Genomic DNA, 23,602 nt, shown 5'->3' with positions numbered 1-23,602 from the left:
ACTCTCTTAAACATCCTATTTCAGGTACCGTCTGTGCCCTGAATACCAGTCATCACTGATGGAGAACTAACCTAAACTCTCCATGAGTCAGTCACCCTCATTAAAACAAATTGCCCAAAAGGAGCTGAAATACAGAAGGCTAAAGCTTTTTAATGAAGAAAATACCATAATCCCTTTTCTTTCTTTTTTTTTTTTTTTTACCTTTAGGGGAAAGAGAGGCAGAGAACTGACTAGAATCCTAAGGAACAAAATATTAACAATTATGTTTAAATAAATAGGTTCTAACCATCTCAAATTACAGTGAACTTTAATTCTTAATCTCAAGAGGCACTCAACACATGTCTGAATCATTCTTCCCTTTTTTCAGTTCAGTTCAGTCGCTCAGTCGTGTCCTACTCTTTGCAACCCCATGAATCACACCATGCCAGGCCTCCCCATCCATCACCATCTCCCCGAGTTCACTCAAACTCATGTCCATCTAGTAGGTGATGCCATCCAGCCATCTCATCCTCTGTGTCCCCTTCTCCTCCTGCCCCCAGTCCCTCCCAGCATCAGGGTCTTTTCCAGTGAGTCAACTCTTCGCATAAGGTGGCCAAAGTACTAGAGCTTCAGCTTCAGCTTCAGTCGTTCCAATGAACACCCAGGACTGATCTCCTTTAGGATGGACTGGTTGGATCTCCTTGTAGTCCAAGGGACTCTCAAGAGTCTTCTCCAACACCACAGTTCAAAAGCATCAATTCTTCGGCACTCAGCTTTCTTCACAGTTCAACTCTCACATCCATACATGACCACTGGAAAAACCATAGCCTTGACTAGACAGACCTTTGTTGGCAAAGTAAGGTCTCTGCTTTTGAATATGTTGTCTAGGTTGGTCATAACTTTCCTTCCAAGGAGTAAGTGTCTTTTAATTTCATGGCTGCAATCACCATCTTCAGTGATTTTGGAGCCCCAAAAAATAGTCTGACACTGTTTCAACTGTTTCCCCATCTATTTCCCATGAAGTGATGGGACCAGATGCCATGATCTTAAGTTTTCCCTTTTTTAGGAGGCCTTATATCATTAGCATATATTTTGGGTTCTGCAAATAGTTTATTCAGCCTCTATTAATGCCTAGTAAGTGCCAAGACCAGCAGGTGACAAAATGTTCACTGGCAAGAAAGACAGTGTGGTCTAAAGCAGTTCTTACCTTGGGAATGTAACAAGTTTGTAAACTCGGATAAGGAAAAAAAAAAAAAAAGCATCTTCATTTTTACTAATGGTAAAGAATCTGCCTGCCAAAATGCAGGAAACACAGAGACAGGTTCAATCCCTGGGTCAGGAAGATCCCCTGGAGTAGGAAATGGCAACCCACTCCAGTATTCCTGCCTGGAAAATTCCATGGACAGAGGACCCTAACGGGCTACAGCCCATGGGATCACAAAGAGCTGGACATGACAGAAGGACTTCACAGAGCATACAAATGAAAGTGAGCATTTCCTCCAATTATGAATGATGGCCTAAAGTCAGGTAGTATTAGCCTCAGTACCTGTGACTTTGTCATCAGAAGATAGCATATATTTTCATAAGATTACAATCGTTTCAGAACCTCAAAATACAATATACCCAACATCTGATCTTTTTATTTAATGTGCAAATAAGTAAGCACATTACCATGTTACAAAGTTGGGTTTTTAAGTATTTTGAAAATGTTGTTATAATTGATTTCCTTTGTAATGGTATATATTTTATGTATTAAAAAAAAAATTACTCTGAGGATGAACCTACAGGCTTCACCAAAACGTCAAACATGGCACAGAAAAGGTTAAGGGGCTTCTAACGCAATAGAGTGTATAGATCCGCAGCAAAGACAGAAGCCTAAATCCCAGTGACAGTGCCTGTGGCCTCAAGTAAGTCATTAACCTCTCAGAGGCTGTGTTCTCACTTGTGCTTACTCTTGAGGGTAGCTGGGACGTGGGAATGTGTGAAAAACCATAAACCAAATTTGACATGATGCCAGACCACGATAAAGATGGCAGAGTTAGCATATCTAGGCCAATACAATTTCTGTAAAGGATTTTTAAAATCTTATACAGAAATTTTTAAAAAGGATTTTTGAAAGGTCAAAGGGGACATGTGACAGTTTTTAACCCAAACCCTATTAAAACACCTGTCCTCAGGTAGTATTTGAAAGACAAATCAGAAAAGGCAAGTAACAATTAAGACATGAACCAAACAGACAGCCCCAGCTCATTATTTCACATAATCATCTAAATTTTGTCACTTGAGAAAGTTACTTTAAAAAAGTTACTTTACCTGAATTAACAAGAGAAATGTTACCAGTTATATTTAAGATGCAAATATGGTTTATCCTCAAGCAAAAATTATTCTCATCATTTTATCTTTACTACAGAGTATAGCACACTTATAAATTATGCTGAAATGCCTTTTTGTTCAAATGTTTTACACATTTTAACAATCACAGATCTAATCACAGCGTTGTTTTTTTTTAATCAGTTTATTTGTGATGTCTGAATTTAAAATAGCAAATAAAATGGCTAAATTATGAAAATACTATCTCAACTAATGCAGGCAAACAAGAAAATCTTTTACCCTTAGAGACTGGAAGTTAAAAGGAAGAGAGGAGAGATACAGATAATCCCAAAAGTCAAACATCAAAGCTTTACTTTGGATCTAGTAAGAGGTATCCACTTGGACAGAATCAGTTAGTGAATAACCACCTTATTGGGACAGCAGCCATGAGCTGTGGGGATAAATTCAGAGGGAAAACAGAAAGTAATTAGTGCCTGCCAGTATTCTGACACTGGGCAGTGAAAATAGCCTGTACAGTTCAGCTCAGTCACTCAGTCGTGTCTGACTCTTTGCGACCCCAAGAATCGCAGCACGCCAGGCCTCCCGGTCCATCACCAACTCCCGGAGTTCACTCAGACTCACATCCATCGAGTCCGTGATGCCATCCAGCCATCTCATCCTCGGTCGTCCCCTTCTCCTCCTGCCCCCAATCCCTCCCAGCATCAGAGTCTTTTCCAATGAGTCAACTCTTCACATGAGGTGGACAAAGTACTGGAGCTTCAGCTTTAGCATCAGTCCTCCCAAAGAAATCCCAGGGCTGATCTCCTTCAGAATGGACTGGTTGGATCTCCTTGCAGTCCAAGGGACTCTCAAGAGTCTTCTCCAACACCACAGTTCAAAAGCATCAATTCTTCGGCGCTCAGCTTTCTTCACAGTCCAACTCTCACATCCATACATGACCATAGGAAAAACCATAGCCTTGACTAGATGGACCTTTGTTGGCAAAGTAATGTCTCTGCTTTTCAATATGCTATCTGTACACACACCTTTCTAAATGCAATAGTCTCATAGCTCAGTAGGTAAAGAATCTGTCTGCAGTGCAGGAGACCTGGATTCAATCCCTGGGTCAGGAAGATTCCCTGGAGAAGGAAATGGCAATCCACTCCAGCATTCCTGCCTGGAGAATCCCAAGGACAGAGGAGCCTGGCAGGCTACAGTCTATGGGGTCACAAGAGTCGGACACAACTTAAGATACCATTGGTCAATCCATCATTAGCACAACATAAAACAATAAAATAACCGAATGGAGTAAATACTGGTTAAAAAGTGATTAGAGTTCAGTGGGAATTATCAGAGAAGACTTCTTGAAGAGGCAGGATTGTACTGATTTTAAAGACAAATCTGACCCAATTTTTTTTAGGGGTAAGGGTTTGTGACAAATAAGGCAAGGGGAGAGAGGCAAGAGGGCAGCTAGAATCTCAAGGGGTTAGTCTGGAAAGTTAAAAAGAGGAAATCGCCTTCCTGAATTAAATCATCAAAATCTATATTCATATATCATCAGGAATTTACTATCAAAAAACAAGTGTAGGAAACTGTCCCCCGTAAAATAATTTAAAACCTCTCAGACACTGCAATGACAAAGTAGTTAGACAACAGCAACAATACAGAAACCTATGCGTAAATGTTCCCAAACTGGCCTCAAAGAAAAAAAAAAAAATAGATATATATATATATATATGTATGTACATGTGTGTGCACATGTATGTGTGTGTCTATATATAGTTTTTAATATATATATTATATATAATACATATTTATGTTATATGTATTTATATAATATTTATATAAATATATATATTATATATATATTTCCCCCACACACAGAGTGACAAAGCAACTCAGGATGTCTGAAAGCAGGGAACCAAAGTCAGGATATTTTGCAAGTTTTTGCCAAGAGTGGAGTTGTTTGTAAATATGCCTATACCTGCCCTAAAGCCACATAAAATAAATATGCTGATATAAACTACTGGACATCTAATATTTTAGCAAAAGCTTCTCAATCTCGTTATTTTTTGTAATCATTTCAAACTTACAAAAGAGTTGGAAGGACAGTACAAAAAACCCACATGTACCCTTCACCCATACTTCACAACTGACATATTATCAGATATATTTGATCACTGTCTCCTCTCTCTCTCCACAGACACATACACATAATAGTTTCTTCTGAAAAATGTGACAGTATATTGCAGACATGATAACTTTTACCCCTAAATATTTCAGGGAGCTTTCTAAAACACCAGAACAATCTGTTCTATAACTGCTGCACAGTGATCAAAAGTAAGAAATCACAGTCATATACATACAATACTACAATCAATAGGTCTTATACTATTCTCCAATTGTCCATACATCTTTTAAACAAAACAAAAAACAAATCACATGACTCAGATCCAATCCAGGATCATATACATTCAGTGACAGTATTTCTTTAATTTACGTAAGGAAGACTTAATAAGTCCGGGCCGGGGGAGTGCCTGGAAATTTTATCCTACTTTAATTTTTTCCATTCTATTTACATGTTCTATTACAGTAGTCGTCCATGTTTTTAAAGGAATAATAATACACTCCTGGCTCCTAACACAGAAGGCAAACCATTGGGGGAGACAGCATGACACTCATACCCCCTACAAACCAAAACACAGCTGGGATGCTAAGCTTAAACCTACCAATCTTGACAGTATCCTTTTAATTACTATTATCCGCTAATTCTCTAGAGTGCTTTTTTTTTAAACCCAGACACTGCCAACAGCATTGTTTTGTTATTGACCAAGTAATTCTGAGTTATCATATCCAAATAATGAAACATAAATAAACTATTTTAAAGCAAGAGACCTTTAAGAATGCATATCCTTATACATTGTTCATGTTCATGTATTTTTACCTAATTTTAAATTTTGGTACACCAGAACATACACATACATACATTTACATATGTTTTATACTTCTAGAGATAAAAGTATATTTCAGGTTGTTTGGAGACAAACTTCAAAAAATGATATAATTTCCACTTATAAATGTTCATAGGCATACACAAATAAGACCGTAACTGTAATTACATATAACTATATAATTATATAACTATCTAACTACAACTTGAGTGGGAAAATATCAAACTCAATCATTAATCACAAAATGTCTTGCCCACGTAATAGTGCTGGTATACAAAGATGAATGAAAATGGTTCTTATCAAAAAAAGCTCGCAAGCTATCCAAGAAATATAGGAGATAAGAGTCCATTCCACCATTTGACAGATAAGAACATTAAGGCTCAGAGAAATAAACTTGTACAAGGTAAAATGGCTAGTTGCCAATAAGGCTGAGATAGAAGTTATTTCCAACCAGCAAGCCAATAACACATGAATTTAAACAGTCTCTATTTATTAAGCAATGTTCTAAGCTTCAGGTTACCCCTCTGGTAATTAGTACTCAATCCTAAAGGAAATCAACCATGAATATTCAATGGAAGGACTGATGTTGAAGCCGAAGCTCCAACACTTTGGCCAACCTCATGCAAAGAGCCAACTCACTGGAAAAGACCCTGACGCAGGGAAAGATTGAAGGCAAAAGCAGAAGGAGGGGGCAGAGGATGAGATGGTTAGATAGCATCATCGACTCAATGGGACTTGAGTCTGAGCAAACTCCAGGAGATAGTGAAGGACAGTGAACCCTGGCAAGCTGCAGTCCACGGGGTCACAAAGAGTCGAATACGACTTCACGACTGAACAACAACAATCAGTACTCAATCGTATAGACAAAGAAATTGCTGTGACTGGCCTGTGGTGATTCAGGGCTTGATGGGTCCCAAAGCGTGAGCTCCCCTCCTGTACCACACTGCCTCTGATTCAACAACAACAGAGTTTGCAGGCTCTGACCCTCCCTGAAAAATGGCCTGACACAGCATGAAATTAGTGCTGTGGGCCTGTGCTAAATTCTCCCTCCTACTTAAGAGTTTAACGGGGAGAAACGCAAGAGTAATCACTCTGAAATAGAGAAACACATACAAAAAAGCCACCACTATCAACCTGAAAAATCAGATAAACAAAAGCCAAAATTATACAGGCTATTATAAAAGCAAATTTGTGACAAGCCCTTCACTTCACTGTCCAGCCACACCAGCCTTGGGCACAACAGCAGATGGAACAAAGTTTCTCTCTGATGTAAGTTTACGTGTTTTGCAAGGAATCTTCAGTGACTACTAATTAAACTGCTAACATGTCTATACTAACGTCTCTGCGGTTAACACGTCATTTGCATACATACAATCTGTGTGTATATGTGCAGACAAATATTTCTTTGCTGCCTGTTTCAATGAGAACCACATACAGACCATGTATGAACCCAAATATTGGAAACGAAAGTGAGCCATTTCAGCCCATTCACAAGGCATAAAGAAACTTTGATTGCGAGCTATGAGAAGGTGCCAACAACTTTGCGGTGGCAAAGCTCATTGTAAATTCATCATTAAAAATCAAATGGTATTTGGGTTTCCAAGTTAACCCAAGAATTCATGGTAAGCCTGAAGAATTACTTATAAAAACATTATTTTCAGCTGCACTCATTCTTTCTTTGGGAAAAATGCATTTTGAGTTTCTTTGTTCAATAATCAGAAATGGCCCAAGAAAGAGCAGTGGCTGTGGCATATAAAGCCCCATCACTCTTGGGCATTAACTGAGGAAAGCTGAAGTTCAAGACATTGCCCTCAAGTGACATGCACAGTAAGGGGCAGAGCTGAGACCCGTTCTCAGCCACGTCAGGTCTTCAAGATCTATCAACATCCTTGCTCCTTCCACCAAACCACAGCCCTGGGCATTTACTAAATAGGTAGGTGTCTGAGCTACCTCTTGGGTGACACACAGGAGGGGCAGGGGGCCTACTGAAAATCTCCCACCAAATCCTGACTCAGCTCTCTCAGCCCTACTAAGCCCTCCCATTTAAGACCTCAGGCGGAAGCACCTGGTAACATTCTGCTAGTTGCAAAGCTAAGTGAAGAGACATCAAATACAGTGCCTTTCCTTCACAGAGGCGCTGAAGAAACCCGAGTAACAATCACATCTATGATGAACCACCACCCACGGCCACTACTCAAGTGAAATCAAGGTCAAGTAGATCAGATCAGCCTCCCCAAAACAGTAATCTGAAGCAGCCCATTTTTAAAGATAGTTGGCAATCATATGAAAAAGAAAAATGCACACATAATAATGGTAAATGTCCCAAATTATACTTGGTGATATAGTGTCAGGAAATTTACTGTTTTATTTAAGTTATTTGATGATGATTTCATTCATGATTTCTTTTGGATAGACTGCATGATGAATACCTTTTGGTTATGATCTTTGTTCATTTTCAAGAGGGCTAAATTTTGCATAAATAGGCACACCAGAAATAGGTGCTCCCTGCTGTTTCATCAACACAGAGACTACTAGTTCCTACACGGTGGGAGAAAAGAGAAAACCACATTACACAATTTCTCTAAGGGAACACGTTATATTAATATGTATAGAGTCATAAATGCTTTAGTATAAAACAGCTTTATTAAAATGAAGTACCTGTTAATAAGAAAAACAAGATCAACAGGCTGAAAAACTACCTGTATCGCCCTCTCTTACTCCAAAGGCGACAGAAAAAGAGCACCATCTCTTCTTCTTCAGCGAATGCTGTCTCTCTTGTTATTAAGACAACGTGGTACGTAATTCCCTAAAGACAGACTTCTTCAAAAACTTGAAAAATAAAAATGCACTGTTCAAATACATCCAACAATGCCACTCTGCTGGTACTAAACTGAGTGACTGCCGTGCTCCTCTGACCAGAGAGCGAGGTCACCTAGCACAGGCTCGGCAGAGGCCCTGGCTCACACTCCCCAGCGTCTCTGAAAGGAATATGAATTCCCAAAGCTCTTCTTCACCTCCATTCTACTGAGCCAAGTCAAAATTTTTAAACAGAATAATAAATACCATCATGCAAGTCCCTAAGTGAATGCTGCAAACACAAGAACAGAGAAAGTATGCATTCGAAGCTGCTTCTTACAAACATGAAAAGATTTTAAGTGCCTTTTAACAGTGTTATTCAAAGAAAACCATAAAATTCACCCATATAGGGTGTACAGTTCAGTGCACCTTAACAGACTTGCAGAGTTGAGCCGCCAGAAGCAGTCATCTGTATTCCCCAACCGCACCTCCAACACCCTCAGCCCTAGGCAACCGTTAACCCAATACTTTCTGCCTCCATAGATTTGCTTATACTGGACACTTCATAGAAACAGGAACAGACAGTACATGGTCTTTTGAGACCAGCTTCTTTCACTGAACACAGTGTCTTGAGGTCAAAAGCGTTTTGAAGAAGCTGGGATGCTGATGCTCATGGCTCCTTCCACTCGCTCATTCCATCTTCAGGTGTTTCTTGAACACCTTCTACAGGTGAGACAGACACTACATGGGTCACAAGGAGACCAGGCAGATTTTCAGTATGAATTCTGCCCTCACAAAGCTTACTGCAAAATAAAGATGCTAACATAGCTATAAACAACTTTTTTTTCAATGTAGAAAATATTGACTGCCATGTGAGTTTAGAGGAAGGCAACATAAATGAGATCAAGAAAAGTCCTGATAAGGCAACCTTTGAGTTGATCACACACACACACACAAACAGTTAACTCAAGTATGACAACACAGGGATGGAGGCACTCTATACAGAAGCAAAGCCATAGCCCTTAGCTCCGTTATTCCACCTATATTTACTCCTTGTACTCTGATCTCCCACTCGATACCTGCATTCCAAATAAATATAACTAGGTATAATTCCTAGAAATCACTAAACCCTTTATGATCCTAACTGCTCCACCCACCACTTCTTCTCCCAAAAAATGGCCTTCCTCCTTTCCATCACCTCCCACCATCAATCCCATCATGTCAATTGGTGAACTCCTACTCACCCTTCACTATTCAGCTCAAATTACCATCACCTCTTCCATGACGTCTACCGGACCTCCCCAGATAGTCCTTAAGCCACTCTTTATGATACAAGTGTATCTCTATTACAACTCATCTGCATGGCTCTGTTCTGTTCATCTCTGAAATCTTAGCACTGAGTAAGGTATCAGGCACACAGCCAACACTAACTGTTTGCTGGAATAAGGGTACAGAAGTAGACAGAAAGGTCAGCAGTGCGTGAAAAGGGCAGTGAAGTAAGAGCCCTGGATGCTTTGTTAAAGTATGAGAAAAAGAAGGGGACATTTATTGATTATCTGCTAATATATTTCAGCACTGGTACATTATCTCATTTAGTCTCCATGACAACCATATGAAATTAGTCTCTCTAGCTTATCCTGCAGGAATCTGAAATAACTTAACACAAGATGACACAACTATTAAGTGCCAAAAGCTCTTCAAACACTAAACACACACTGTATGCGTGTATGTGTGTGTGTGCACACACTTCTATTCAGAGGTAATTCAGCTACAGCCTTACTTGAAGAAACTGGGGTTCATCTCCTTTGGAGCCCCATTACTGAAAGCACACAGTCACATGGCATCACTGCCAGCCAAGCTAAGTAAAGGTGGTGACTTCAGTCACCCTTTGCAGCCCCCATCCAGGGTCTGGCTTGCCCAGTACGAATCATGCCTCCTGAGGCACACTAGAAGAGACGCTGCAGGCCTGAGTGCTATAGAGGCCTCAGCACTGTTCAAAGCAAAGAATGTTACCTGGCTGAAGAAAAGGCAGTTCTCAATCCAAATGTAGCATGACCTTTAAAAGTTTCAGATCAAAGTCTGATAAGCAACAATAAGGGGAAAAAAAAAAAGAGCAACTTAAAAAATTACTGTTTTTTTAAGTTTCACTTTGCCATTTTTGCAAATATCATTTCTGCAAAAAAGATGAACCTGACTTATGAAACAACGGTCAAGTCAGCAGAGGTATGTTTAACAGGACAAGAAAAAAAGAACTAGAGGAAGTAATTTATCATTTGTATGTATATCAAGCCTGATAAAATATTATTTCTTAATTATACAATCCATGTTTTTCTTAAAGATTTTTTTTATTAAAAAACTAATAAAATATATCAAAGGTCAAAGAATAATCATATAAAAGGGTTACAACATCCCATAATCTTGTAATAATCACTCTAAAAGGTTTCTGAAAAAGAATATGAAAGCAACCTTTTTAGAAAAGTTGTATAAAGATGTCACCAAAGTAGTCTATGAGCAGAATCTCATAAAATTCCCAAAGAAATCAACATGTTATTTAAAAACACACTATGCCCTGTAGGTATCTATGCTGATCCATAAAATTAAACAAAAGCTGCTTGGCCATACCAGAGAACAGATTTAACTGGCCTTATATGTCTACAAGAGTGCATGTGGTACACAGGACTCAAAGCCATCTCTTCTTGCTAAAAGTGGAAGTTATAAGAAAGAAAATTGAGGACTGTTAGAGGTGTTTTGTCAAAATAATTATATTTTGTTAAATTAATTTCTTCGAATAATTATAGGACAATATTCAGAATCCATAACTGAGCTGGTTGCATTAGTGGAACGATAAAAATGTTTTGGGTAAAACTGTCAATCTCAAATACTGCTTTAATAATTTTTATTTAAAACAATCTATCCTGATTATAGCAATTGATTTTCATATCATTCCTCTGGTTCATCCTCAAAAATGACAGACAGCAATCAATATTTTATCTAATTTTTTAAAGTCATGAGATGACCATTATGTCAACAGCAGAACTAATTACATCTGAAGGATTTAAGATGTAAAGCAAATCTGATAAGTTATATGAATTATTGTCACTGTAGCACAGGGTGATAAGGAGAAAATGGGATGCACCAGGTAAATGCCCATATGAGCTAAGACATTCTTAGTTTTTCTTTTGTCCTTAGGGCTTAACTATTTATGTGCTTGGACATACAGAGGAACCAGATCCCTGGTCCTCCTCTGCTGGCCTAATGGGATCCAAGCAGTGGGTCTTCCTTTCAATCCTCAAAGAAGCGTTAGTTGCTCAGTCAAGTCAGACTCTTCAATCCTGTGGACTGTAGCCCACCAGGGTACTCTGTCAGTGGGATTTCCCAGGCAAGAATACTGGAGTGGGTTGCCATTTCCTTCTCCAGGGGATCTTTCCAACTCAGGGATTGAACCCAGGTCTCCTGCAGATTCTTTACCACCTGAGCCACCAGGGAAGACCATCCTCAACCAGAAGCCAAACTAATCCTCAACATGCCTGAATTTTCAGACACCAAAACCCCAGGTGTCAAAGAGCTTGTCCCAGGGCCTTAAGGAAGTGAATGAGGGCAGAGAGTTCATCCTTTCAGAAGAAAAAAGTTATGATAGTTGATAATGGAGATGCAGCCAAATGGAAAACGAGATGGTGAAGAGGAGCTCTTGAAGGAAAAGAAACCCCCTCAACTCTGACTTCCTCAAAACATCAATGTTTACCTATAGCAAAGACTGGCCTGTAACTGCTTTTCACCTTAGCAAGGAGAGATCAATACCAAATAAGTCAGAAAGCAGAAAAAAAGTATCATAAAAGGAGGTCCCAAGAGGACAAATGAGTAAATGAGAGCCGTGGATCCGAGGGAGAGAAGTGAATGGATCGCAGTCACAGCACCACGTGCTAAGGGCTGCAACAGAACAGTACACCCAGGATGCTGGGCGACCCCACAGGAAGCCAGACCTGGAGTCAGAAAAAAATTCTGAAGTAAGTTATTTCTAGGCAGGGACCTGAACAATGAGGAAGAGTCAGCAGATAAAAGACAGGGAGGAGTCAGAGCGGGCTAGGGTAGACAGCTGAAGGAACAGCAGTGAGACAGAAAGACCAAAAAGGACAAGTTCAAGGACTCAACAACCACCCTATGGCTAGACAGAGACACAGGCAGGTCTGGGGGATGATGCAGGACATCAAAGCAGAGAAGGATTGTGCAGAACCTTGCTGGCTACATAAAAGAGACCTAGACTTCACCTAAGAGGAAGGTGGAGTTTCTACAGTTTTAAACAGAGGAATGACATGATTGGTCCCATACTTTGGAAAGATTCTTAGGACTGCAGCGGGAACAGACTGGGGAATGTGAGACTGAAGGCCGTGAGCCCAAGCAAGAGATGGTTAGAACACGGGAGGAGAAGAGGGACTGGTGGCCAGACTAAGGCAATGATACCGAGGATGGGAGAAACTCTAAGACCTGAGAGCAGGAAAGGAAAATTCAGAGCAAGGTTCTACTGCTACTCACCACATGCAGAGCAAGGCCTGTGGTGTCCCCTGCAGGACAAGAGCAAAAATGGGGATGAAGCAGCAAAAACATAAAGGTAAATAAGTTAAGTCCCACCAACAATGTCAATGTACAGGGGCTTTCAGCAGCTATCCAGCTACCAATGACATAATGTGCAAGATGTTCTAACCACATCCGGCCTTTAAGCAAAGAGACAGTTATCGTTACCACCCTGTAATTTCAAACTCCAATCATTTGACACTGGCTAATTAAAACCCGTATTTCGATTAACCACTCAGTCAAGGGAACCAGGACATGCACAACCAGGATATTGTTTTAAGCATCCCACAGCAATGCTGTGAGAAAGTCTGAAAAGCCTTACCATAGTGATTCATGTGGGTTCCCAACACTTTTCAAGAAACACTCAAGTACAGTGACAGCTGTCAACCCAAAGTGTCAAGCAGCTCTAGGGGCAGATCAGGTCTAAAAACAGCGCTTGAAAAGCACCTACTGTTCCCTGCTAGCACGGACCTGGCCTAATACAGAGCACTGGCCAGGCAATTCCGAACAAACCAGGGAGCCAGGAAAGGGGAAAAGGAAGAAATGAAACGCCGGGTCAGACTTTACTTTTCTAAAATGTTTTCTTAGAGGAAAACCACGGTCATCAACAACAACAGTCTACTGATTCGGTTGACACTCCGAAGGATCGTGAATTAATTCTGAACACCTCTACTTGCAGCATGAATTTCAAATTCTCTCGGGCAATTTGTCTGAAGAAATCTGAGCCATCTAAATGACACCCTCAAAGTCTATCGAATTCCAAGAAAGGCAAAAATACTATTAATCTAGTGTTTATTTTACCCCTGGCATATTAAATTTAAATTAAAAATAGTGATTTTACATATTATATGCCCTATACTTTAAAATTCCTTCAAGCTGCTTATATAAGGTCTGATATTTTCTTTCATAAACCCTGAGGTATGACTGTAAAACAGTTTACAGTTGTTTTCTCTTTGCAGTTTATGATTATTATTTACTACTATGAGTGATATTAATGATTCACTTGACTGTTATACCCAATAACAACACTTGTTCTATCAGAAAGTGCAATACACTATCCTTTTAGTGTCCAAAACCCACTGCAGGAAAAAAAAAAGGTTCTTCAAAACAGTTTCTCTTTTTCCGCAGGTCACTACAGTTCCAGCCTTCCAGCTCCTGAGCTCTGTGACTGCACGCCATAACTACATCTCCAGCCTACAGAATGCAACACACGGTAACAGAAGAGCTGCTTATTTCCAGTCATGCAGGAACAGATAGGGAACTGCTGGCCCACTCGACTTCAAGCCACTTGGAAGAACTAGTGCCAAGTAAATTACGCTACAGTAGAAGTATGGCGGGGGCCTCTGAGGATCTAATAAAAAGCAGTCAGTGGTTCATCTGTTAACTAAGAAATCAAAGGGCAGAAGTTCCAAGTCACAGAAAAACCACTGGAAGGTGGGACTCACTGATATTTCAAGGCCTGCTAAGCTTCTCTCTAAAATTTCTTTCCTCTTCTGCTACAGCTTTTGCTCTTCTGTGCAACTCCCCTTTCAACCACCCCCAAATACCAAGGAATATATACTATACTCTCAATGATCTGTTACGCCTTTTTTAAAGTTTTCTTTGCTCACATCTTGGAGAAGACTCTTGAGAACCCTTTGGACTGCAAAGAGATCAAACCAGTCAATCCTAAAGGAAATCAACCTTGAATATTCATTGGAAGGACTGATGCTGAAGCTTCAATACTTGGTCCACCTGATGTGAAAAGCCAACTCACTGGAAAAGACCCTGATGCTGGGAAAGACTGAGAGCAGGAAGAGAAGGGGACGACAGAGGACAAGAAGGTTGGATGGCATCACCGACTCAATGGACATGAGTTTGGGCAAACTCCAGGAGATGGTGAAGGGCAGGGAAGCCTGGCGTGCTGCAGTCCATGGGGGTCAGAGTTGGGCATGACTGAGCAACTGAACAATAACAATGCTCACGTCTCAATTTCAAAACAGAGTGCTTATGTTTGTGCTGGTTTCTTAAAATGCATACAACACAAACAGTGATGAATCCAGTGGCACAGGGGGAAAGTGCCCTGGACCAGGGGAGAAAGGACCGAAGCGTGAGTCTGCCACTAGACAGCCACGTGGCCTCGTCACCAGCTCCACCCAAACCCTCCTCGGCCTTCATCACTCCCACCTTGACCACACAGCTGCTGTCTTCCCTGTCTTCAATTTCCAACTCTTTCTACATTTTCCACTTGTGCCATTTCACGTTCCCAGCTCGCAAAGTTTCTGTTTTACCTTCCACAGCCTCAAGTAGCTGAATATTCTTTCCTTTTTTTTTTTTTTCGCTATAAGGTCAGCTAAGGACAAATAAGAACGCTTATGAGGCTGCTTATTTTTTCAAGAAAATGAAACTGGGTTCATTTAGTGCTACGGTGGAAAACACATTCTCACCATTTACAGTTCTTTGTTGAATATAAAAATATCAAGGAGAAAATCAGCACTGCATTTTTAGGCATAAAAATGTTATTAATGACTGAGTATACTTGAAAAGTAGCAACTAATGCAATTTTCTAACCTTGCATCTTAAAATTAAATGAAGCAGCTCAGTAGCCACTAAACCCTATAGGGTAAGATTAAACTTAAGTTCCCCCCAACGTTCCCACCCATGAGAACCCCCAGTGGAACCTCTTATCTGGTCTGAACTCTTGATCTTTACTGATTCTGCCAGGAACACCTTCAGCACCAATACCCCGACCCTTCTTATCCTCAGGGTTTGGTTCAAGTCCACTTCCCTGGATGGTCTGCCGCCCGAGCTCTTGATCTTCTTTCTCTGAAGTCCTAAAGCACTTCCTAGACCTTTTATCTATTCTATCTCACTTAGATACTCATTCACCTACTCCAAAATCTTCACTGAGCAGGTGAAGGGTACTACATTAGTATTTATTCATTACACTATAATGTTAAACATGATTTGACAAAACTAATAGTTCCTCAAAGTCAAGGATCACCTCCCTGCTAATGCCTGTTGACTAATGGAGTTCAACCATCCATTAAATGTGGATGGTTTATGGATTTCTTTTTAAGAGCAGAATATACTGACTAAAGAATCTGATTTAAATCATAGCTTTAAATCAACAGTGTATACATTTCTTCCTTTTATGAAGTGTTATTGGACACATTAAAAAAAAACAATAACAAAACAGTGCAGTGTCAAGACACTGGCATCAACAAACTTTCACATATTAAAAGCTGGTGACTGAGACACTGCAACCCCCTTCAGTTCTTGCAGCTCAAGTCCAAGGAATAAGTGCAGCTCGTTACTGTGAACTCTCCCTACAATACTAGGTCTAAATGAGCCTTAAAGAGCTGTTTAAAAAGAACTAGGAGGGCCAGATGCTGGGAGAAAAATACATAGAATGTATAGACAAATCTGTTTCCGTAAATTGGCTGTTTCGTTTGGGCTGTGCTATTTCCTGCTTAAATTGGTTTCCTGCGATTTGTTATGGCTGCCAAATACTTAGTGATCTCAGTTATACACTTAAAGCAAATCAGCAAATCTTTCTTATTCTTCCCAATGACAAGAAAGGTACAGAGAACCTTGCACAGGGAGGATAATAATACAAGTGAGTTCCTTTGTCTTTTTGCCCAGATTCATCCTTTTCATCTGGTTGCTAGCAGCTTAGGAAACCAACAAAGAGCCTCCTAGTATCATTCCTGCCTGTTTTTTTTCATACTGACTTGGGGACAGGGTTTCCTCAGTATTAGGTGGGATCAAACATGAGAGGTCTGACCTCCCTATAAGCCAGAAAAACTAAAGGATCAAGGAGGAAAGGAAAAAAAAAATCAATATCCAACACTGAAAAATGCAAGATGTTCATGAAAAGGTAACCCTTTAAGTCAGACATGACTTAGTGACTGAACAACAACAACAATCCCTTTACGTCAGTCTGAAAAAAATAATTTCCCCTGGTGTGAAAAAAAAGCCAGTGTAGTTGAGATAGCACATAACACAGCTGAGAATGAGACAGCAAGGACACAGTTAAGTTCTTTAGAGCACATTCATTTATGAAAGTGGCATTACAATCTGTTGTGTGTCACACAGCATATTACTTTGCCTGAACAGCTTTACATGCAAACACTTACTGCAACAAGTCATTGATCTGGTTCAAGGTTGGGCAAAAAGTAGTTTCAGTAAAGTCTTTAGAGGAAATCACTTTCTTAACAGCATAAATTATATTCTCAAAATTATATAAACAACAAAATTTAGTTCCTATACACAGAAATCCTAGCATTTTCAGACCATCAACTCTGTCCTATATTCACACATATGAATAGCCTAGAGGGCTGGTATAAATTAATAGTCCTGCAAGGAAGAAAGCATTTTAACAAACATTAAAAATTCAACTCACATTTAATATATAATTTACTTGACACTGAAAAATGCAGAAAAAGCTGGTGACATTTTTATCAATATTATTTTTGTAGACTTGAAAAATTATTTCATAACACATCTAAATTATAAATCTTAAGAAATCTATTATTGGGTATGAACTAAAACCCCAAATGAGAAACAGAATATAAACTTTGAGGCTACTTACTTTTATAAACATATTCTTTAAACTTTAAGAAGAATAAATCTTTGCTAATTTGCACAATCATAGTCTAATTGCATTCTGAACCTAAAGGCAATATCTTTTTAAAACAGTATGTCAAATCTTAGTTCTTTTCTTGGGTTAGGTTGGCATGGGTAAGGGAAATATTCTCAAAGAGTTGGCACTATTAGCCTTGCTGAGCTTTTTTCACATCAAGGTGCAGAGAGAAAAAGCAAGTGCTTGTATGGCAATGAGGGTACACACATGTTCACCAACCTCTCTGAGTCTAAGAAATCAATTCCTCCAATACACTCATAACACACAAGGTTAGGTAGGAAGCTGTGCTAAAGACTGGGGTGAAGGCAGTATTCCCTGAAATATTTCCTAAAGCGTCCATTTACCTGCAGTCCTGGGGAAGCTGGGATGTAGAAAATGCAGGAAACTAGATTCACAAACACAAAGAGCCATCTAGCTCCACTATCGCAGTCACTGCATCATTAAAATCATCTAATGAAGCGTGAAAATTCTAAAGCTGTGCAAGAGAACTTTCTGCAAAGATGAAAATGTCCTCTGCCTGCACTGCCCAACATGGCGCCACTAGCCACAGGCAGTTACCGTGCACCAAAGAGATGAAATCTTTATTTTACTTCATTTTAATTGGTTTTAATTTAAATATGAATAGCCACGTGTGACAAATGGCTACCACTGAGACAGTGTCGTTCTAGCCCAACCAACAAAACACAAGGTAACATTCAAAGACCTTTCAGTGCCCAGGCTGGTCATGGACCAACAAGTTCATCAGTCACATCAAACAGAAACGGGATGGGATGGATCCCTCAGCACAGCCAGAACCCATCACAAAGTCAGTGTGATGCTCCGCAAGGCCACACCATGAGCACTGAGGGAAAGTCTTTCCACCTTCACCTGTTCTCTCAAAGTACAAGTTTAAGAAACCAAGACAAGAAGGAAAACACTTCCTTCTCCTTCAGCTCACTGTAAACGAGAGCCAACACAGGGAAAAGCTAGAAAAACGAACAATCAGTTAGAAAAAGAAAGTGCTTTCTTAAACTCTAGCAGAACATCACTGAAAAGCACCTCTTTCCCTAGTTTCTCTCATGTCCTTTTTACATATGAAGCAAGGCTTCATTCAAACTACAATAAAACAGTGCTTTACAGCATTTGCTCCGGAGTCAGACAGACTTGAAGTCAACCATTACCTCCACTACTCACCAGCTGTGCAACTTTGGGCAAGATAATTAATCACTTCAAGTCTCTAATTCCTCCCATGTAAAACGACTTAATATAGTACCTTCCTCACAGGGTTATACAGATTACATAAGACAGACATAAAGGATTTAACAGAGTACCTGGCACATAATAAACATTAAATGTTCTCTTTCACTATTTAATCATCAGTGCATAGCATCATCCCATCTCCTGAACACAGTACGTTAAAAAGAAATCAACCGAGAACAAAGCATATTTTAGATCAAATTCCAATTTTTAAAAATCCCCATGTATCGAAAGGTGATTTTGGAAAGGCAGAAAGGGATCAGTCATGGTGTACCCCAGAAGCCAATAAAGCAATTCAAATTATACTGTAAGCATGTGGCAAATCACCACTGGGATGTGACATGAGCTGGTTTATGTTTTTAAAGGCTGCTGAGGCCTCTTGCGCATGGCAGAGCACACACGGAGGACAACGGTGGAAGTGGGGAGCCAGTTAAGAGGCTTCACTGAAAGGCAAGAGAAGAGATGGTGGCTATTTCGACTGGAGATGCAGCAGTGAAGATGGACGTGCGAAGACCAGCTCCAGACCTATTTTGGAGACGGAGCTGATAAGATCAGCTAATGGTCTAACAGAAGAATCAAAAAGAAAAAAAAAGAGTAAACAAGGGTGAATCCCAGTGCCCTTTACTGGGAAAGATAAAGAGAAGAAGCAACTCTGAAGAACAGAAAGGTTTGCTTTGGATGTGTTAAGTTGAAGAAATCTAAGGGGCAATCTGAAGATGGCAGTTATCTGAGACAACAGTTGCAGGGAGAGGTCAGGGCTAGAGACAGAGTTTTGAGAGGCAATTACATAATGATTCAAAAGGTATGCAATTTGATGATGTTAGTGGAAATAGGCAAAGACTAGACTGAGCGTGTACATAGTTCAGCTCAGTCGCTCAGTGGTGTCAGACTCTTTGAGTCCCCATGGACTGCAGCAAGCCAGGCCTCCCTGTCCATTACCAACCCCTGGCTGCTGCTGCTGCTAAGTCACTTCAGTTGTGTCCACCTCTGCGCAACCCCACAGATGGCAGCCCACCAGGCTCCCCCGTCCCTGGGATTCTCCAGGCAAAAACACTGGAGTGGGTTGCCATTTCCTTCTCCAAGGCATGAAAGTGAAAAGTGAAAGTGAAGTCGCTGAGTCGTGTCTGACTCTTAGCAACCCCATGGACTGCAGCCTACCAGGCTCCTCTGTCCATGGGATTTTCCTGGCAAGAGTACTGGAGTGGGGTGCCACTTCCTTCTCTGACCAACCTCTGGAGTTTACTCAAACTCATGTCCATTGAGTCAGTGATGCCATTCAACCATCTCATCCTCTGTCATCCCCTTCAATCTTTCCCAGTATCAGGGTCTTTTCCAATGAGTCAGCTCTTCACATCAGGTGACCAAAGTATTGCAGTTTCAGCTTCAACATCAATCTTTCCAATGAATATTCAGGACTGATTTCCTTTAGGATGGACTGGCTGGATCTCCTTGCAGTCCAAGGGACTCTCAAGAGTCTTCTCCAACACAGTTCAAAAGCATCAATTCTCCAGTGCACAACTTTTTTTTAACAGTCCAACTCTCACATCTATACATGACTACTGAAAAAACCATACCTTTGACTAGACGGACCTTTGTTGGCAAAGTAAGGTCTCTGCTTTTCAATATGCTATCTAGGTTGGTCATAACTTCTTCCATGGAGCAAGCATCTTTTACTCTCATGGCTGCAGTCACCATCTGCAGTGATTTTGGAGCCCCCCAAAAATAATTCTGTCACTGTTTCCACTGTTTCCCCATCTATTTGCATTGAAGTGATGGGACCAGATGCCATGATCTTAGTTTTCTGAATGCTGAGCTTTAAGCCAGCTTTTGGAGAATCCAAGTAAGGTAGAAGGAAAACCAACAGTGTGGCCCAGAAGTCAAAGAAAGGGTTTCTGGCAGAGTGAGTGGCCACTTACTAGTTAACCTTCATGAACTACGAACTCTTCTTAATGCTCCTACCAAACAAGAAGTTTTAAAAGGACAAGAACTATTTCTTATTCATCTCGGCACTTTCTGCTCTGAACACATCAGAAGTTCAACTTGTGGTTATCAATTTAATGATTAGTAAGAGGGTCACAAATGCTGCCAAGTGAGGCATCTGTGCAGGAGCTCATCTTTCTCAAGGTATTTCAGTCTGCAGCTAGATTTACCACCCAATACTCCTTTCTAATAAATAATGAAAATTCTCATTTAGTTCACAATGAATCATCCCAACTACTTCCTTGCTGTCATTTCACCAAAACACAGCATGTCCATCCATCAAATTTGGTGGCAACAAGAACAGGGCCAGATGCATAGCAGGTGCTCAGTAAGTTTAGGTGGATGAATCGATGGATGGGGGTAGGAGAGAGGAAAGAAAAACAATCTCTTATCCCCCAGGATCCACAGATAAAATGAGACAATAATCCTCTATGGATTTCATTTAACATATTTTCATCAATAATTAAGACTCTGAAGGAATAAACTGCTTATAAACTTGAAGAAATCCATTACAAAGTAAAATCATTAGAGAAATTTCACCATCTGGAAACAATAAATCAGTATTTTCTAAGTTCAATTTTTTTTAATAAATATTTACTCCCAAACTTCTAATACCCCTTATACGTCATTCATTTTACACAAAAAGCTAGGAAATAACCTTCCAAAGCCTAACAGAGGATTCAGGAGCTGGAAGAGAAAAAAAAAAAATTTCCAAAGACTGTTTGAAAGTAGATTCATTCTACCTTACATATAAGCATTTTAAAAGAAACCCCAATACTAACTGCTAACACAGTTGGCCTTCCATAACTGCAAGTTCCACATCCACAGATTCCACCAACCCCAGACTGAAATTATTCAGGGAGAAGAAAAAAAAAACAATTCCAGAAAACCCCAAAAACCCAAAACTTGAATTTGTCATGCAGGCAATTATTTCTACGGCATTTACAGTGCATTGCTAAGTCACTTCAGTCGTGTGCAACTCTGTGCGACCTCATAGACGGCAGCCCACCAGGCTTCCCCGTCCCTGGGATTCTCCAGGCAATAATACTGGAGTGGGTTACCACTGCCTTCTCCAATGCAGGAAAGTGCATCCAGTGCATTAGGTATCATAAATAATCTAAACAAGATTTAAACAATCAATACATGGGAAGATGTACATAGATTATAGGCAAATACTACCCGTCTTATATAAGGGACTTGAGCATCCATGGACTACAGTATTCAAGAGGGTCCCAGAACCAGTTCCCCATGAATACCAAAGGAAGACAATTCTCCTGTAAAAAAGCATCCAAGTAACAAGACAGAGTGCGGGAGAACGTGACTACCGAGGGAACTTTCACCGCTTAAAGGTTTTCTACTAAGAACTCAGAAATTCAAACTCTGAAATACCTGAGGCACCATAAGTACCAGAATACCGCTGAGACTTCGGGCCAGATGGAGAGGTTTCCTTCATACGATCAATCACATTTTCCGAAAGCTGAAAAGAGTAACATCAAAATAAAATCAATTATAAGAGAACAAGAAAGAAAACAGTACAATAGCATCCAAGTAAGCCAGTCATCCACGGCTATGCGTGTAACGAATGGCCTGAAGAAATCGGACTAAATCTGATCGCTGTGAAGCTAAAACCAAGAAGAGTGTTAAGGTTTCAAGATGCACCCCACAGCACTGCTTCTTCATTTCTTCTAATGCATTGCTCGTTATAAATGACTCTTTCCCTCATTCTATACTGTACACGAAATTGTAATCTCTGAGAAAATGTAAGCCATCAGAACTCCTCCAACTTTCCTCCCTCATCCTCCAAATTAATTTACACTTGCAGCAGGCCTTAGCGCCTTCCTTCCCTCCAGTCCCAAATGAAACGGTGTCCCTCCCACCCTCCCTCCGTTCAAGGCTAACCACAAACAATCCCTCTTTCAGTAGATTTCTTTATGCACCAACTCTGTGCCAGGAACTAGGCTAGGCTTCAAGTACTCTAACAGTTGATTCTAACAATCAAGTTGCTTAAAGAGAAAAAGAAACAGACAACCACCATGCATTTAAATATAATGTGAAGAATGTTACTTAAGTCAGTTGGCCCATAATGGAAGGACAGACAGCACAACAGGCAAGACGGGCAGGGCATCTAACCAGGCTTTGGGAGTGGGCCTGGGCAGGAGGTTAAGAAGGATGAACAGTACTTAGGAACAGAAGGAGTAGGATAAGAGTACTATAAGAAGAGGGTATTAGGATTTCCCTGGTGGTCCAGTGGTTAAGAATCCACCTGCCAATGCAGGGGACATGGGTTCGATCCCTGGTCTGGGAAGACTCCACAAGCCCCAGTGCAACTAAGCCCACGTGCCACAACTAGTAGCAACTACTAAGCCCGTGCTCCAGAGCCCAGAAGCCACAGCTAATGAAGCCCGCGTGTCCTAAAGCCCGCGCTCATCTCCAAGAGAAGCCACCACGATGAGAAGTCCAAGCACTGCAATTAGAGAAAGCCTATGCACACCAACAAAGACTCAGCGCAGCCAAAAACAAGTATTTTAAAAATTAAGAAGAAAGAACAGGGTACCACATGAAGCTACCATTAAGCAGCAGGGCTTAACAGCAGTGGAAATATCAAACAGGCAGTTGGCAACAGCATGAAGGCAACGAGGAACACTCAGGCCATGAGATTTGAGTCATCAGCACCTCTAACCCCTAGGTATCATATCATCCTTTTATTATTTTCTTATCAGGCTTCCCTTGTGGCTCAGCCAATAAAGAATCCACCTGCAATGTGGGAGACCTGGGTTTGATCCCTGGGTTGGGAAGATCCCCTGGAGAAGGGAAAGGCTACCCACTGCAGTATTCTGGCCTGGAGAATTCCATGGACTGTACAGTCCTTGGGGTCGCAAAGAGTCGGAAAGGACAGAGGGACTTTCACTCGTTCTATAGCACTTATCACTATCTGATACTTTCCTGTTTAGCGCCTGTCTTGCTCACTAGAAACAAAGCTCCAGGAAAGCATGGATTTGGCTGTGCTGTCCAGTCCTATACCCCAGAGCCTCAATAAGCCTAGTTAATAAGTGAATGGTTAAATACATGAAAATATGGATGAAGAAAAGAATGGCTGAAGCAGGAAGTTGAGGACGGGCTCAGTGAAACAGAAGGTGGAGAGGGAAATAAGATTGTG

General features: G+C 40.6%; 1 protein-coding gene across 1 annotated transcript in view; it reads right to left on the bottom strand.

The window, feature by feature from the left end:
• Nucleotides 1-23,602, bottom strand: part of CHCHD3 (coiled-coil-helix-coiled-coil-helix domain containing 3) — a 282,198-nt gene that overhangs the window by 246,223 nt on the left and 12,373 nt on the right. The window contains exon 2 of the mRNA XM_005679482.2: nt 21,835-21,922. Coding sequence (XP_005679539.2) covers nt 21,835-21,922 — 88 coding nt within the window. The remainder of the gene's footprint in view (nt 1-21,834; nt 21,923-23,602) is intronic.

The sequence above is a fragment of the Capra hircus genome, chromosome 4 (genome assembly GCF_001704415.2).
Source record: "Capra hircus breed San Clemente chromosome 4, ASM170441v1, whole genome shotgun sequence".
In the NCBI taxonomy this organism is placed as follows: domain Eukaryota; kingdom Metazoa; phylum Chordata; class Mammalia; order Artiodactyla; family Bovidae; genus Capra; species Capra hircus.
This window is presented reverse-complemented; position numbering and strand designations above follow the sequence as displayed.